Consider the following 18,814-nt stretch of genomic DNA (forward strand, 5'->3'; position numbering starts at 1 on the left):
TTCAATGGTCTCAAATATTTGAAGGAGGAAAACATGAATTACTTGGACACTTTCATCCTATTCTTCTATGTCTCTCTAAAATCAAAAGGTACAATATGGATCACCTCCCCTTAGAAGCCTCAGGGAGAGGAGGGTCTCAAGCTGGGCCTGGTTAGTACTTGGATTGGAGACCTGTTGGGAGATCAGTAGGGAGTACCAGGGCTGTGCACTAGAATGAGAAGTTGAAAAACTATCCAAGAAGAAGACAATGACAAATGATTTTCATATTGCTGCCCTGCCCATCCACCAAAAAAGGGCAAATGTGTCTATGATGTCCACCAAAAGCATGACTGGAAGAAGGCTTTACTTAAGGGGAGAAGGAAAAAATAAAAGGAAATAAATGTACTTCCTCCGCTCTAGTGAACACCTTCTGCACATCTACATTTTTCTCCTGAGACTAGTGTTCTTATATTTTGTATGCATAGTAAGTTTTACAAGCATTTATAGATTTTGTTGATTTCCATCAATTCTCCCTGAGTGTTAGGTCTTTGGACACCTGGGAAAAGGCCTTACCTTAACTAAGAGACTGATATCATCAGGAGAGAGGAGAGGAGAGGAACCCTAAGAGAAGAAAGTTAAAAACACCCACGTCATTTATGGGAGTCATTTTCAGAAAGTCTGGTAGAACATGAAAGAGCTCGTGATAGATTATCCACCCACTGACCCAATTACAATGGATCAAGTCTTTCTGAAGGACCACATTATTGAATCACATCTCACAAAAGAGCAGAAGCTCCACTACCATTGATGTAGGTTAAAAGAGTGGTAGAGACATCTACAATATGAGTTTCTTCTCAGCTATTCATTCATAGATCTTCAGTAAAGCTATTTACTTGGAACAAAATTGATTTCTTAATCAAATGTGCCAATGAAAAGGAAATGAAGAGAAAGAGGGAAAGATCATTCAGGGACATACTGGTTTTCCTGGTGGTCCTCTTTCCCCTGGATTTCCTGGTAAGCCCTGCAAAAAAGCAAAACAAAAACATGGTGTTGTTGCATCCCTACAATACAATTACACTGAGATACGCAGAGATGCCAAGATTTTTCTCTTTAGCTGCAATGTGTTCCATTAGTAAAATTATTCTCACAATAGTCATATTTATTTATTTATTAATCAAATTTATATAGCCACCCCTCTCATGAAAAGTGACTCTGGGTGGTGTACAACAATCCAATGAAACAATAAATATATAAACAATCATTACCTAAAACCATTATACAATGATTATTTAAAAAAACATTAAATACTATAAAAGCAGAACTGAAACAGAAAAAGAAAATAATAGGCAAAGGGATGTTAATAGAGCCACCTCTCTAGTTACCCCATCTCTGGGGGTTCCCAGGCCTGCTGACATTACTAGGTCCTGAGAGATCTTTGAAAGCTCAGGAGTGATGAGACTGACCTCATCTCTGGGGGGAGAAAGTTCCACAGTACATGTAAGTAGCATGATCTGGTCTAGTGGTTAAGGCAATGGGCTAGAAACTAGGAGACTGAGAGTTCTAGTCCTGCCTTAGGCAGGAAAGCCGGCTGGGTGACCTTGGGCCAGTCCCTCTCTCTCAGCCCAAGAGCCAGTCAGGTGTGGTAGGAGAGTTCTAGTCCCGCCTTAGGCAGGAAAGCCGGCTGGGTGACCTTGGGCCAGTCCCTCTCTCTCAGCCCAAGAGCCAATCAGGTGTGGTAGGAGAGTTCTAGTCCCGCCTTAGGCAGGAAAGCCGGCTGGGTGACCTTGGGCCAGTCCCTCTCTCTCAGCCCAAGAGCCAATCAGGCGTGGTAGGAGAGTTCTAGTCCCACCTTAGGCAGGAAAGCCAGCTGGGTGACCTTGGGCCAGTCCCTCTCTCTTAGCCCAAGAGCCAATCAGGTGTGGTAGGAGAATTCTAGTCCCGCCTTAGGCAGGAAAGCTGTCACTGTCTCTCTCAGCCCAACTCACCTCACAGGGTTGGTGTGGTGGGGAAACTAGGAGGAGGAAGGAGTATTTGGTATGTTCACCACCTTGAGTTATTTATAAAAATAATAAAGGCAGGATAGAAAATAAAATAAAATTAAATAAATAAATAAATGATTCAGGAAGTTATGCCAGGTTCCTAAAGACTTCACAATCCACAGAAGAAAGGGTTCTTGTTGTCAATGTATGCATGTGTTCTATTTTCACTTAGAGGTTTCTACAACATATGCTGACATTCAGTGGTTTCTTCCAAATTCTGGTGACATGATCCTGATGTAATCTGGATAGATGTTTTAGAAAAGGCCTTGGAGGTCACATGGGGCAATAGGTTGACCATTCCTTTTCTCATGAAAAAAACAAAACAAAACAGTCAATCATACTTCAAATCTTCCCACCTAGGTCTTTGAAAAGAGAAGGGATCTTACTTAGCACTCTTCAACTAATGCATCGATGTCATCCTGTGTAAAAGTTGAAAGCAGAGTTTTGGAACATCAATTCTACCCCCTACTTCCATCTGTCTACATTTTCCTTTCCTTTCATACCGCTGGCTGTTTACTGTAATTATTTCTTTCTACATTGCTGAGCTAAGCTAGAACAGGAGGCACATGGGAAGAGCAACCAAGAAGGAATTCACTCATTATTTCCTTCTGTAAGTTTGTATCACTCTATGCTTCCATCTCCCTTAAAAATAGAAAAGAAATATTTCTAGAAAGCAGTTACTACTGATTGAAACCCTGGAAAAATGAGGTATGAATAATAAGTTAACTCTTAGAATCGGTCACCTGGAGAAACCTTGGACACCGTGAAACAGATCCATGATCATTAAAAGAATGGATTCTTAGTGGCTAACCACACAACATCTCCAGGCAGGATCGTTAGAGTGTTGAGAATTTTTTTCCCCTTTCCTCAAGCCTTCCTCTTCCTTTAACACAGGGAGTTGACTGTATTTATTGATTATATGGATTGCCTTATCAGTATTGCATTATTGGAATAGTTTTGATATATCTTACAGTTTAACCTGCTTTATTTTGTACTTCACCAACAAGCTATTGAGATATGTTTTCAAATAACCTACTAGAAGATCTTTGAGAATCTGTATACAAGTTACTCTAAGTCACACACTGAATGACTGTGACTTAGTCATCCATTACCTTTTCCCCATTTTCCAATGAAATTTTGATTCAAACATTTCATGAAAATATTGTTATTTGGGCCTGGTGTGTGTGTGTGTGTGTGTGTTAGCTTTGGAGAGACAAGGAAAAATATGTGTCCACTAGTGTAATTATTTCTGACCAACAATGCACTGCATTTCATAAATGAACAAACCATCAGCCTTTTTACTTACATCCTGACCACTCTGTCCAGGGGGGCCTTGGATGCCTGGTAAACCTCGGGAACCCTGGTGAAACAAGGAGAAGCACTTGATGCATCCTGACTGCATATAGGATTTTTTTCTAATGGGGACAAATCACACATAACACTCTGATCCCTAGCTTCTGAAAATGCCTTCTGTCTAAAGAGGTACCATCATGCCCACTGGCAGCAAATGAACAGAGCATGGAAATGGAGATGATCAGAAGTGAGCACAATTTTTCTTTCATGAATCCCATAATAATTCAACCCTGGGGCATTCTGCTCAGAATGCTGCCCAGGAACCCATGCTCACCAGAAGTTGTAGAAGGTGTTGGGGCCTGGACATCTGTAGATCATAAGCAATATCATAAGGTAGGACATTTGGGAATGTAGGGAATAGAATCAAGGAGTCAATATTTCTGTACTAACTGATACTGTACATATCTGAATTTTCTACCACCACCGGCAAACCAAAAGGTGATATAATGAGAGAGCACACAATCATCTTTCCATCCCATTTCCTACCACATACTGCATACAGTTAGAAAGACCTACTGTACCGGTGGCCCTTTGTCTCCTGGAGGTCCCACAGGTCCCTGAAAATACATTGATAATAATAATTCACATTCATTTTAATGGAGATAATGAATAACATAAATATAGCTGGGCACATAATATCAAATGAATATACAACAAGGACAATTTCTGAAATTATACGTTAATCAGTGGATATAGTTATCCAAAACAACCTCTCTAAATTTCTGGCCAATTGTTTTGAAAAGTAGTTATAATTAGTTATAGTGTTGCCAACATTCAGGTTGGAGATGTACTCTGAAGGTAATGTGATTAAGCATCTGAACTGAATTGACTTTCCAACTAAAATCTGGAAGTCTGTTTAAATCAAAAACTCAGTGCTTCCAAACTGATCTGAATGCTTCTACACATGGGCAGAGTTTGTTTGTTTGTTTTCCCCCTTCAAAACTATTTGACAATTCAGTGGGAATGATGGGATCAAATGGGATTGATTTTTCAAATCTAATCGATGATTTGAATCAGAATTTGACTACTGATTCTCCCAGGGATAGTGTTTCATCTGTTTTTGCTTTATCTGTGGTGAATTTTCTGTATGACAATTTTAATATTTCAGTTAATTATATAAGATTACAGTTAATTATGTAAGATACAGTTCATTATGTTGTTGTTTATTCGTTTAGTCGCTTCCGACTCTTCATGACTTCATGGACCAGCCCACGCCAGAGCTTCCTGTTGGTCGTCAACACCCCCAGCTCCCCCAGGGACGAATCCATCACCTCTAGAATATCATCCACCCACCTTGCCCTTGGTTGGCCCCTCTTCCTTTTGCCCTCCACTCTCCCTAGCATCAGCATCTTCTCCAGGGTGTCCTGTCTTCTCATGATGTGGCCAAAGTATTTCGGTTTTGCCTTTAATATCATTCCCTCAAGTGAGCAGTCTGGCTTTATTTCCTGGAGGATGGACTGGTTTGATCTTCTTGCAGTCCAAGGCACTCTCAGAATTTTCCTCCAACACCACAGTTCCAAAGCATCGATCTTCCTTCTCTCAGCCTTCCATATGATCCAGCTCTCGCAGCCATATGTTACTATAGGGAACACCATTGCTTTAACTATGCGGACCTTTGTTGTCAGTGTGACGTCTCTGCTCTTAACTATTTTATCGAGATTGGTCATTGCTCTTCTCCCAAGGATTAAGTGTCTTCTGATTTCCTGACTGCAGTCAACAACTGCAGTAATCTTCGCACCTAGAAATACAAAGTCTTTCACTGCTTCTACATTTTCTCCCTCTATTTGCCAGTTATCAATCAAGCTGGTTGCCATAATCTTGGTTTTTTTGAGGTTTAGCTGCAAGCCAACTTTTGCACTTTCTTCTTTCACCTTCATCATAAGGCTCCTCAGTTCCTCTTCGCTTTCAGCTTTCAAAGTGGTATCATCTGCATATCTGAGATTGTTAATGTTTCTTCCAGGCATTTTAACTCCAGCCTTGGATTCCTCAAGCCCAGCATGTTGCATGATGTGTTCTGCATACAAGTTGAATAGGTAGGGTAAGAGTATACAGCCCTGCCATACTCCTTTCCCAATCTTAAACCAGTCCGTTGTTCCGTGGTCTGTTCTTACTGTTGCTACTTGGTTGTTATACAGATGCTTCAGGAGGCAGACAAGGTGACTTGGTATCCCCCTACTGCTAAGAACTTGCCACAATTTGTTATGGTCCGCACAGTCAAAGGCTTTAGAATAGTCAATAAAACAGAAATAGATGTTTTTCTGAAACTCTCTGGCTTTTTCCATTATCCAGCGGATATTGGCAATTTGGTCCCTAGTTCCTCTGCCTTTTCTAAACCCAGCTTGCACATCTGGCAATTCTCGCTCCATGAATTGTTGAAGTCTACGTTGCAGGATCTTGAGCATTACCTTACTGGCATGTGAAATGAGTGCCATTGTTCGATAATTTGAACATTCTTTTGTGTTCCCCTTTTTTTGGTATGGGGATATAAGTTGATTTTTTCCAGTCTGATGGCCATTCTTGTGTTTTCCAAATTTGCTGGCATATAGCATGCATTAGCTTGACAGCATCATCTTGCAAGATCTTGAACAGTTCAGCTGGGATGCCGTCGTCTCCTGCTGCCTTGTTATTAGCAATGCTTCTTAAGGCCCACTCAACCTCACTCTTCAGGATGTCTGGCTCTAGCTCACTGACCACACCGTCAAAGCTATCCCTGATATTGTTATCCTTCCTATACGGATCTTCCGTATATTCTTGCCACCTTTTCTTGATCTCTTCTTCTTCTGTTAGGTCCTTGCCATCCTTGTTTTTGATCATACCCATTTTTGCCTGGAATTTACCTCCAATGTTTCTAATTTTTGAGAAGAGGTATCTTGTCCTTCCTATTCTATTGTCCTCTTCCACTTCCACGCATTGCTTGTTTAAAAATAATTCCTTATCTCTTCTGGCTAACCTCTGGAATTTTGCATTTAATTGGGCATATGTCCCCCTATCACTGTTGCCTTTTGCTTTCCTTCTTTGTTGGGCTACTTCTAGTGTCTCAGCAGACAGCCACTTTGCCTTCTTGGTTTTCTCTTTCTTTGGGATGTATTTTGTTGCCGCCTCCTGAACAATGTTGCGAACTTCTGTCCAGAGTTCTTCCGGGACCCTATCTACTAAGTCCAGTCCCTTAAATCGATTCTTCACCTCCACTGCATATTCCCTAGGAATATTAGTGAGCTCATATCTAGCTGATCTGTGGGTCTTCCCTAATCTCTTTAGTCTGATCCTAAATTGTGCAAGAAGAAGTTCGTGATCTGAACTACAGTCAGCTTCAGGTCTTGTTTTTACCGACTGTATAGATGTCCGCCACCTTTGGCTGCAAAGGATGTAGTCAATCTGATTTCGGTGTTGTCCATCTGAGGAAGTCCATGTATAAAGCTGTCTCTTAGGTTGTTGGAAGAGAGTGTTTGTTATGCAGAGTGAATTGTCTTGGCAAAATTCTATCAGCCTATGTCCTGCTTCGTTTTGTTCTCCCAGGCCATGCTTACCTGTAATTCCAGGTGTCATTTGACTGCCCACCTTAGCATTCCAGTCTCCTGTGATGAAAATAACATCTCTTTTATGTGTGGTGTCCAGTAGGTGCTGCAGACCCTCATAGAACTGCTCTACTTCAGCTTCTTCAGCATCTGTGGTTGGGCCGTATATTTGGATCACTGTGATGTTAGATGGCTTGCCCTAAATTCGAATTGAGATCATTCTGTCATTTTTGGGGTTGTATCCAAGCACTGCTTTAGCCACTTTACTATTAATTAGGAAGGCTACTCCATTTCTTCTGTGGTCCTCTTGTCCACAGTAGTAGATCTGGTGGTCATTTGATGTGAAGTGGCCCATTCCGGTCCATTTCAGTTCACTGACGCCCAGAATGTCTATCTTTAATCTTGACATCTCACCAATAACCACATCCAATTTGCCCTGGCTCATAGATCCTACATTCCAGGTTCCAATGGTGTGTTGATCCTTAGAACATTGGATTCGCCGTTCACCACCAGCACCGTTGGCTGCTAGCCATCCTTTCGGCTTTGAGCTAGCTGCGTCATCACGTCTGGGGCTAGTTGAACTCATCCTCTGCTCCTCCCCAGTAGCATTTTGACCATCTTCCGACCTGGGGGTTTCATCTTCCGATGGTATACCGACATATCTCTGGTTGTACTGATCCATTTAGATTTCACGGCAAGAATACTGGGGTGGGCTGCCATTACCTTCCCCAGGGATTGCATTTAGTCTGACCGCTATGTCATGACCTTCCCGTCTTGGGTGGCCCTTCACGGTTTAGCTCATGGCATCATCGAGGTGCTCAAGCTCAAGCACCACGACAAGGTAACGATCCTTTGCTGAAGAGTTAATTATGTATTTACAGTTAATTATGTATATCACTTTTGGGGGAGATGGGTGGTAACAAAATTTGAGTAATAATAATAATAATAATAATAATGCCATTTGCTTGGTTTTTAACATTAATGCTACTACTGATAATAATTGAAGCTACCTGGGAAGTATTAAAGATGCAGAATAAAAAGGGAATAAATAGCCATAGCAAATCCTTTATCAGTCAAATAATCAGCATCATTGTTTTGCTTTTGGTGGAAATGCAGAGAGATGCACAGGTAACTCGGTAATAATGTATGTTGATATTGTCCTTTCCCCCAGGGTAGATGGCTCAGACCACAAATCCAAACATGGTCCACCTTTCAAAGACTCATTGAGGTTCATCACCAATTAGTAAGCAACACATTTCATACTTACTGGTGGTCCTGAAAGTCCAATGCCTGGGGCTCCTCTGTCTCCTGGTTGGCCTGGAATACCTGGGGCACCTCGATCTCCCTAACAAAGACAAGTTAACTAGTGTATGTTTCAATAAAGGAACATATGTCTTATTTTCCAGACCTTTTAACATGTCCATGTTATATCCATTTATGTTAGGACACATGCTCTTCTCCTCATGGTCTTGTTGGATTATGAGTTATGGAGAATGAAAGGAAATATGTGACTCTACTCCCTTTCAAAAGTACTGTACATATTAAATTTAGATTGTATATCAAATATTTCCAGGTTATTATTAAGGCAGAGCTAGTTTGGTGTAGGGGTTAAGGTACCAGGCTAGAAAATTGGAGACTATGAGTTTAATTCTGTCTTAGGCACAAAGCCAGCTGGGTAATCTTGGGCCAGCCACACTGTCTCAGCCCTAGGAAGAAGGCAATTGCAAACCACTTCCAAAATCTTGCCAGGAAAAATGCAGGGACTTGTCCAGGCAGTTGCCAGGAGTCAACAATGACTCGAAGGCACCCCTCCCCTGCAAAAAAATGGCACCCAGCTGGCTGGGTTATTTTGGGGGCTGTGAAATTCATCCTGTTAGATGTTAGGGGAAAAGGAAAGAAATAAAATAAAGAAATAGAAATAGGGATGGATAGATTTGATTAAAGTGATTTTAACTCAGTGTTTTTTTACATTTCCATTTTTAAAGTAATTCCATCTCATTCTTATTTGTACAAACATAAAGAGTTGTACATTCATGCATTTTACCTGAATGACTCTTTAAATATACATTTTACAAATAATTTCTCCCAAAATATTATGTATACTTTCCTCACTGTGCAGAAAGGATAGAATGCATCATCACCATTATTTCCTTCTTTCTTTTTTTAATTTCTAAACTACTGCAAAATTTAGGAGAAAAAAAATATTTTGTTCCAATTCCTACATAGTTTTGGTGAACTGTTATAGTATTTGGATACGGCCACACTGAAATGTAAACCAGATGAATTTATCTTGCATTGCTAAGTACATGTAACATCCTTATTTCACAGTGGTGAACGTGCTGAATTTATTTGACAATGCATGACATAATTGAAAAATTATCACAAAAATGAAAGATTGAAACTATTATTTTTAATATTTTAAAACAGATTGAACCTATTACTTCTCAGGTTGTAAACCCTCCATTTAAAAATAGAGTGGAATCCAAACTAAGTAATTCAACCAAATTTCAAATTTATGAAAAATTCACTTTCAACTCGGTGATGAAACCATTCACTTTTAAAACAATATTTGCATTGAGAAACTTTGCTTTGAAACAGCTTTCTATCTTGCAATTAAAAATAAACCCCAGCTTAAAAAAAAAAACCCTCAAATTTCATTGCCAGCAAATTGGTTCATTTGGTTGCAAATGAAGCTGGTTTAAGAATCCTTTTCCAGATTTCTACCCCTTCCTCCATTTTGTTACAATGATGGCCAGGTGTTTTGTACTACTATTATCGCATTCCCTGATTGGTAGAGTCCCCTCCCCATCCCCCACCTCAGCTATGCCAGGAAACTAAGGTCCAATGGCTTTCCCTTCTGTGGGATGGTCTTCTGAAAACTGGTAGGGAAAAAAAGGGCAACAGTTTCATAACACTTCCTATCCCTTGGATTAGAAAGGGAATCTTGGCAGAACAGGAAGGAAGGAAGGAAGGAAGGAAGGAAGGAAGGAAGGAAGGAAGGAAGGAAGGAAGGCAGGCAGCCAGCCAGCCAGCCAGCCAGCCAGGCAGCCAGGCAGCCAGGCAGCCAGGCAGCCAGGCAGGCATTGTTTTGTTCTTCTGCTGAAATAATAGAAAAGTCCAACTTTTCATGCCAGAAGACCATCAGTGACCAGAGATGGACTGAATATCATTGTTTGCACCAGAGGTGGGAAAGCACTATGTCATTTGCAAAGACCTTGGGTAAAGATCACATATGAGCAAGGTAGGGGCAAACTGATGACATTCTCCATTCCTATCCTCCTGAAATAATATGTGGCCAGTCCTGTTCCTCTACAAGCAGGAAATGCAGATCAGTCCTTAGTTTATAACAGAATGGCAAAGCAGGTGCTTACCTTATGCCCAAAGGGTCCAGGTAAACCTGGTGGACCTCTTTCACCCTAGAAATGCACACAAATGTAAAAGATGTCAACATGATCTTCCCAACTGGAAAACCAGGTTCCATACATCCATTTATTAGACCGCTGAAAAAGAACATGAATTCCAGCCGTGAGTCTGCTCATCCTCAAGAATAGACATATGGAGAACCCATTTACAAGGGGCAAATCAGAACCCCTAAACCTGGGGTAATAATATATTACAAGGAAACCCTCAATTTAATAGACTGTGGTTGCAATGGAAAACATTTCTGTTTGGACATTCTCCCCTGAAATAACAGACAAGTTTATTCACAGTAGTCTGGAAAGGGCATTTATATCTACATTAAATTTTGTTATATTTATGTCATTAGAGAAATTGCATAAATTAATGCAATCAAAATACTTTCAAATTTAGCAGACTTTCAGAAGTAATATATAGCACCCCCAAATGGTCCATTACATCAAGGTGGACTATATTATTATGTTCAGAAAACATGGTACTCCCAAACAAATGCATGCGTTGATTGTTTAACTTGATGGTCCAGTTCATAACACATACAAAGACAATGGCATGGAAACCCACAAACTATTCAAACCATGTTAGTCAACCAACATGTTATGTTCTGTCAACTGAGCCATGATGTGGTGAAGGTATTGGACTGAGGCAAGGACAAGGTCTTGGACTAGAACAAGTTGATCTTGAAGCTTTTTACAACTCTGATATTCTTAAGAAACCAGTAAGGAGACATTTACATTGAGGAAATTATTTTAGCTGCATCATTTACAGGCAGATGCAAGCTATAGCGTGGAAATGTTTGAATAGACCACATTTGGGATAGGATTTTCTCCTCTTTTCTGAAGTTTGAGGAGTACCGATGATACTGTGTTGTACCAGATATGCTTTCTGTGTTCGACTGAACATAATATAATAGGGCCCTCTTCTGGAATGTTCATGAATGTTTTAAGTTTAAGTAAGTAATGCCATGTCCTCTTTTGGAGTGAGGACATATCAAAAGTACTTTCACTTTCTTTGTGTCACTCCCTCAAATTCCTTTAGGCTTCTCCTGGCACTTTTGTTTGCTTCATAAAAGCCTAGTTAATACTTAGTCTGCAATCTTCCAATAATTACCTTGCTTTTAGTGTCTATTGTATGGGGTGCTTAAGAAATTATCTTCCTCCAAATTTACACAGAGGCTCTATTTGCACATATCACACTTGGTTAGTTTTAACTGTACGTAGGTTTTTGTGTGCATGTGTGTGTGTAGGTGTGGCTTAACACCTTGTAGAAACCTAGCCTATTGGATTAGTTGATGATTCAGTGTACTTAATGAACCCAGAAAAATCAGCTAAGTCAGTCACTAAATCACTGGCAAAAACAAGTCATTGGATTACAGAGAAGATTGCCTAATTGTGTTTGCAGAGTACCCATGAGCTCCAAAGCTTTTGTGTGTTCATGTTTAATTTCACAGTTTGTTCAACCTATTGTCCTTCCAGTTTCAGACTCTTTCCTCTAACAGTTGCCAGGATGCAGAAGGGTATGTGTGATCCAGTCAGATTAAAATTTGACATGAATGAATAATAGTAGCAACATTTCTGACATAGTCGTTTAATATGATTTTTCCCCATATTAGGTTCCTGGGCATGTTCATAAACAGTTCATAGGAAAAGAGATGCCAGCTGAAAATGCAGCTATTACAATTAAAAAACAAACAAACTGGTTCAGGTAAACCAATGATAAAGTACAGAACACTGTAGAATCCAATCATAACTCACAAAACAAAAAGGAAATTGGGTTGATCAGATCATTCTGAATCTGACAAGTATCTGCTTACACAAATATTTTAGGAATTGGATTTACCCTTTCTCCAACTTGACCCTTTCCAGGTAATCCAGGTTCTCCAACAGCTCCTGGTTCACCTGTTCGCCCAGGTGGACCTGGTTGCCCTTCCTTGCCAGGTTCTCCCTGCAGACAGGACAATGGGAGTAGATGATGATTAGGAGAGGATCTGAGACAGGCAGTGCCTTTTACCTGTTTTATTAATCCATTTCAGAAGTTTTCACTCAGAATGGCAGTGACTCTGGATAGCATACCACCTGTTCTTCCTAAATAGAGAAGCCAAGGAAAAAATCTAGACCTTTCTCCCAAAGACCACGTGGAAATCAATATAAGCGCTTTAGTATTTGGATTGCAAACACTTCTTTAAATCACATGGATTTTTAATAGCCTCATTGTATCAGGTTTCCTTCAAGGATGGAATTCATTCTATTTATCCATCCTTTATCTACCTGCATGACAAGGAAATAATGAGACTAAAATGACCACCAATGAGGGACTCTTTTTCATCTTTTTCATATTTAAGGAGAGAGTTTAGGCCTCCTGGGAAGCACATCTTTGTTCCTTGGTCTTTGGCAAGTCTTGTGTTATACTGTAATCTTTCCCGAGGTCTGAAATGCCTCATTGGCGCTAAATTACCAAGCTGACATGAAAGACGTGGATATGTCCTAACTCTTCACTGCCATCTATGTGCCTTGGAGGATAATGCACAGAAGTGATGCACAGAAGTAATGCAAGAAACATTGGCCAAGAGCAGTGATGTCCACAACAAGCCACGATGACCTTGAGAAGACCGTGTGTGTGATGGTGTCATCACAAATGGCACAATTATGTAATGAGTTCACGATGCCTGACACAAGCATGCAGGTTGTGCCATTTGCATGATAAGATCGTCAGACACGTGTCATGATTTGCCTTCCCTTGTCACCCCTGCAGAAGCCCATGGCTTACAGGAGCCACTGTCGTCACAGCACATGATTTCAGATCTTGTAAAAAGAAATGCTAAGCCCCCCTCGTTGCAGACATTTGTGCTGTTCACGTAGAGGCTAGCAGCAGGAAGTGCGTATCATGGATTTCTCTGGTTCTGAGGCTGAAGAGGCAGATTCCCAGCCTGCAGTTAGGCAGAAAATAGGCTATCGGCCGCCAGGGAATAATGACTCAGACCCAGAGCAGATTACCCATTCGGCAAAGAAGGAGTTGAATCTTCAGACTGGGAGAGTGCAGGCCCTAAAACGCATTGCTAGCTAAGGAGGGCTGAGCAGCCAATATTGGCACACCTCCTTGAGAGCAGAAAGCATTAAGCCCTCTAACCAGGCAAGGGCTCAGACTCCACCAAGTCCCTTCCTCTTGTTAGAAACAATGTTCTCCTACTAGACCTGCACTCCTCTGGCTTCACATTCTTAGTTTCTCCTGATTCCTTGTCCTACAAGCAGTTGTTTGGTTTACAACCAGCCCTGGATTAGATATTGTGGACTTCTTTGGCCCCAGACTATCAGACTGCAGTGGACTTTCTCTTCTTGGCTGTGTTTAAGCCACAGTGACGAACTACAGAGGGTTCAGGAGTACCTTCTCTATGGAGCTTTCTCCGCCTAATTTACAGCCCACAGCTTTAATATTATCTGCTATGGCTCAGCTAATAAAACTACTGGAAGTGTACTAATTGCTACCCTCGTTGTTGCTGTTCAGACTAGTGCAGGAGAGTATTTGAAATGCACAAGATCCAGTCGAAGAGATACAAAAGTGTACAGGTAAGTACTTCAAATAATGCATGATATGGATTGTATCTTATTTAAAGAGTATCTTCTGCAAACCCCTGTGGTGCCAAAATGATGACCCATACATGGTAATTTCATCATGCAAATGCCACTCTTAGGTACTAACTGTTGGCAGAGTGCTAGAAAACATTTGGCCCAGGAGAGATCAGAAAAGTCACACACCAGGCATTTCTATAAAAATAATTTTATTTACAGAAAGCAAACATACTTAAAGGCTGTTTGCTGAGAGGAGAGATTTCTCTCAGCTGCATATTCTCTGCAAGCCTACACAGAAGGGAAACTGAAACTAAAACAAGTTCAGGCAAGTTCCTCCCTTAGGCAATGGAACCATTAACATGTGAAAAGGGGACAATTAAATTCAACCTCTTCACCGGGCCAAAATGATTAGTTGCCATAGTAACCTTAATCTGTAGTAGAAAACATATTAACACTAACATCACAGTGTTTGATGCATTCATAAGACATGGCATTTGATGTTGTTATAATTGTTTCAACGTTTACCCCTCACCCTTTCCCTCCTGCTAATAGCCATTACACCTTAGCTGTAGATTCAGTTTTTCACCTTTTCTCCTTTCTGTCCATCACTTCCTGGCTGACCAGGGCCTCCTGGTATACCCTGTAAAGAAATAATATGCAACAATTCAAACTCCGCTGTGGAACAGGTTGACTGAGAATTATATGGGTTTGATTCAGGTATGTGACAGGTTAAACAGATTATTTGCAACAATAAACATGAAACTAGTTTCATGTTTATTTTTCTTCTGAAATCATGACGCTCCTGAGATATCAGAGCATTTCAGAAGCTTTATGTTTTTCATTGGAAAGCAAACATGGAAATTGCCTGCAATCATCTCTTTAACTTTCTTTAATGAATATTATATCATGGTAATTTTATTAAATATTCCATATTTATTTCTTTGTAACATTTGTATATCACTTCCCATTAAAAATCTCAAAACTGTTTATAATAAATATTTGCATGCTGTATTGTAGAGCAAATGCAGCACTCTTTCAACCAAGAGCAATTAGAAACATCCTTGCAGCTGCATGTTGAAGTAAAATATAGCTTTGTGTCTTTCATGCCTACAACAGAGTCCAATTCATTTTCAAAGAATTTGACCCTCCTTCAAAATGGATACAACAAAATCCCCTCTCTCTTTGGAAGCAGAGAGAAAAGGGGCAAGAAACAGCAAGGATCATTTGGTACACAAATGTTCTTTTCTTTTATTGGAAAGATGACGTGTTCCCACAAAATGGCACCACATTGAAACAGCAAGGGAAATATCTCAGGGTACTTTGAGGAAGCATGTTCCTTGCAGTTATGCTACAGGACAGTAGTTGCATGTTAGGAAAAACTTTTGAACTGTAAGAATAGTTCAATAGACTGCAAGAAAAACTCATCTTTTCTTGGATGACTTGAAGCAAACAACTAGGCAGCTACCTATCCAGGATGCTTTCACTGGCATTTCAGCAGTGCGTAGGGGATTGGATTCAGTGGCCTCAGAGGCCCTTTTGAATCCTAGAATGTTATGATTCTGTGAATTCTAATAAAGCCAGTGAAGTTTCTCCAAATGTCTGGCTGTTCCCATCAAAGTCTCCTGACAGATCCCAGCTTGTTGAAGCATTTTCAAATGCAGTAGCTCTAAAGGCAAGAACAGCAGGTCTCAAGGGAGAAGCCATGCAAATGCAGTTGATGGGGGTAAAGTTCCTTCCCCTACAAATGTGATAAACCTGAGCCACCAGGATAACCAGTGTGCATTAAGCTAGTAATCATGTTCAGGGCTACTCTTCTGTCAGATAATCAGCTCTTTCCTTGCCATTGTATACGCACCACATTTCCAGGCAAACCGCGTGGGCCAGGTGGTCCTGCAGGACCAGGGGTACCCTGTGGAAATAAATCATAGCCACAGTTTTGAAGGATATTTGGTGCTTAAACCTGACTTTTATGTAAATTTGGTCTCAAAATTCTTTATTTAAGTTTATTGGCCACCCAACTCCCATGGACAAAAGAAAGGGGATGATTCTTACATAGCATCACCTTCAAGCTATGTTAGTTCACTCTATTTATTCACCGTGTTTATTCCCAAATTCAACATTGCAATGACATTTAGATGAAATTCTACAAGCTTTACCAGTCAACACATGCATGTTGAATAAGGGAGAACTTTCCAGTTCAGCCATATGATTAAATAGTCCAGGAGTGTATTTCTCATTTAAAAAAAAAAAAAAAAATTGGTTGGGCAGTCTCTTCCTACGGTTCTGATTATGCATTAAGCATCAGCGAATGCTATGCCTAAAACTTACTTTGCCATTTTGGTGTCACAGAGGCTTCCATTTGGTTATAATATTCTCAGGGTGCTTTGAGTATTTCATTTTCATTTCCTGATGGTATTTTTGAACCGACTCGACTGTGGCAGGTAGTAGAGTGTGCAAATGCTGCTTTTTTGCAGAATTAGTTATACGACTACTACAATTACATAACTTTCTATTGTTCTTTAGTCTCCCTGGCTGTTTTAGATTGGAAAGCAGAAAAAGCCACCTCATGAGGTCTTCCCTTGGGATTGAATGGAAGTGTAGGAATCCAGGGGGGCTGCAGACCACAGAAGAGATCATGGTGCCATAAAAAAATAACACATTCACTTCAACACCACTGGCCACCTCACAACTAAATCACGGGAAGCACATCTCACTCCACCCATGAGAATGCACAGTAAAAAATAGCCAGGATGGCAGCCATAATGGTGCCATCAAAACTCTGCCTGATTTTATGGGCATTGCTGTGGAACTTCAGTTGCACCTTCATGACCATCCTTTGACTTCTTTGACTTCTTTAACCACACCCTGCAGACACCCCCATTACCTGTGCTTATAAACAATGCATCCAGTTGGCCAGTGTATGACACAGAATGCTAGACTAGATGGGCTCCTTCACCTAATCCAGCAAAGCTCTTGCATTATTATTATTATTATTATTATTATTATTATTATTGACAAATGGACAGTAAGCCCTGATTACAATTCTTTTTGGCAAAGAGGTATGGACAGTACAATTGTGTGGTCTATATCTTATCTGGATATACTGTACTATGCACACATGAACACTTAAACTTTGATGCCCTTGATCTGATTGCCTTGAAGTCACAGGTTTAGGTAGGCAGTAGCGATATAAGTTCTAGGCTGAGAAAATGAAAGGGAGGGGGGGCATAGTCAAAAGACCAGAATTCTAAACTTAGAAAAATTGATTTGATTATGTGTCATCAAGTTGTTTTTGACTCCTAGCAACCACACAGATTTTCTCCATGACAATCTGTCCCCAGCCAGGTCTTTCAAGATTCCCAGTGGTGTACTCACTGCCACCATAATCACAATTGATAAAACTGAGAAAACTTAGAAAAATGCACTTGTTAATTTAAACTCTTCACCATGTCAAAACAGCCATAAGAGCTAATTAGGCCATTAGATCAGAGTTTTTAGATCAAACACAGCAAGATTTTTTTCCTATGTATACTCCAGTGAAATGAACGGGGCTTTGGTCCAAAGCTCAATACTTCTCAGTAGACTAAGAGGTTTGTGGTTTTTTTTGCCTCCTGTATTCCTTGACAAATGGTTTTTATTTGGCTGCTGAATCATGTTTGAATGCATTATGCATGATGATGATTCCTAATGCATGATGATGATTCCTAATCCATATGTGTCTTGGAAAAAAAAAAAAGTACAAGTTCAGGTATGGAAAGGCTCTAATGTAACCCAGTATTTGTTAGACCTTTATTTAGCTGGAAAAATTATTCTTAAGGCAGTGACTTACAATTTCTCCTGGAGGTCCAGGTTGACCTACTGCTCCTTCTTGCCCTTTCAGACCCTAAAGAAAAGAAACAATGGTTAAGCTGGGGAGGTGGAAGGGACAAATATTCAGAAGCTCAGGCAGTCAATAAATTATGCCAAAACAGCTGTTCAAGGAGCTTTAATGGTTGAAGGAAAAGAATGTTGCTCCCTGGTTTCATACACTAAAAGATAATAACTCCTGAGCATCAAGTTGAGATACCCAGGACAAATGACTATGTCTTTATCATCTGACTTTGAAGGATACAATTTGTTGAAAAGGAACAGAAGCAAAAGGAAGAAAGAAGTGTTAAGAATATTAATTCCTGCTCAGCAATCTACATGAATGAACTTGGCAGTGTGTAAAGAACATCTGGATAACAAATAAAAGCTATATTGCTGTTGATGTCTCCTACTACCTGGCCAACCAAGGAGAAGACACAGATGATGCTTTTCAAAAATGGCAAATCAAGAAAAGAAAAGAAAAGAAAAGAAAAGAAAAGAAAAAGAATGGCAAATCTTTTTAAAAAGAAATGAAGTCCTATTTATAGAAGACTTTAATTACTCTGATATTTGTTGGGAGACCAACTTTGCAAAGCATGGCCCTGTCAGGAAATTCCTGAATGTTCTGAAAACATTTTTTCATTCAGAGAGTGGAAGTAGGCACAGGGGAACCAGCTATCCTTGACTTGATACCAATCAATAGGGAAGATTTAGCTGAAGAGGTAGAAATAACCAAAACGTGGGGAAGAAAGGACCATGTACTATGGACTATTTGGTTTTAAGGAAAACTGAAAGTGTGCATAGTTCAATATGTATTTTGGATTTCAGAAATGTGGGTTTTTATAACCTGACATAAACAATAAATAGGATCTCACTGCAGGAAAAGCTAATAGGAAAAAGGGTATAAAATAGGTAAAGTTCCTAAAGAAGGAGGTATTAAAAATACAGTTGCAAATAATTTCAAGGAGCAAAAAATGGAGGACAGCAAAAGAAGGCCATGGTTGGTTTTGTTAGTTCAGCTGGTTTCTTTCAAAGAAAGAAAACATAAGACCAAACAATTTTAGGAAAAAAACCAACATGGCTCCCCTGTAGGTTAAGAAAG

The 18,814-nt window shown here is 40.1% G+C and overlaps 1 protein-coding gene across 1 annotated transcript in view; it reads right to left on the minus strand.

Annotated features, from left to right (window-relative positions):
- The window catches only part of COL22A1 (collagen type XXII alpha 1 chain), a 145,790-nt gene that overhangs the window by 28,575 nt on the left and 98,401 nt on the right, over nt 1–18,814 (minus strand). The window contains exons 35-44 of the mRNA XM_063299991.1: nt 17,696–17,749; nt 15,722–15,775; nt 14,453–14,506; nt 12,140–12,244; nt 10,258–10,302; nt 8,154–8,231; nt 3,893–3,928; nt 3,325–3,378; nt 956–1,000; nt 553–600 (exon numbers count right to left, since the gene is read on the minus strand). Coding sequence (XP_063156061.1) covers nt 553–600; nt 956–1,000; nt 3,325–3,378; nt 3,893–3,928; nt 8,154–8,231; nt 10,258–10,302; nt 12,140–12,244; nt 14,453–14,506; nt 15,722–15,775; nt 17,696–17,749 — 573 coding nt within the window. The remainder of the gene's footprint in view (nt 1–552; nt 601–955; nt 1,001–3,324; nt 3,379–3,892; nt 3,929–8,153; nt 8,232–10,257; nt 10,303–12,139; nt 12,245–14,452; nt 14,507–15,721; nt 15,776–17,695; nt 17,750–18,814) is intronic.

This window comes from Candoia aspera, chromosome 3, assembly GCF_035149785.1.
Source record: "Candoia aspera isolate rCanAsp1 chromosome 3, rCanAsp1.hap2, whole genome shotgun sequence".
Lineage (NCBI taxonomy): Eukaryota > Metazoa > Chordata > Lepidosauria > Squamata > Boidae > Candoia > Candoia aspera.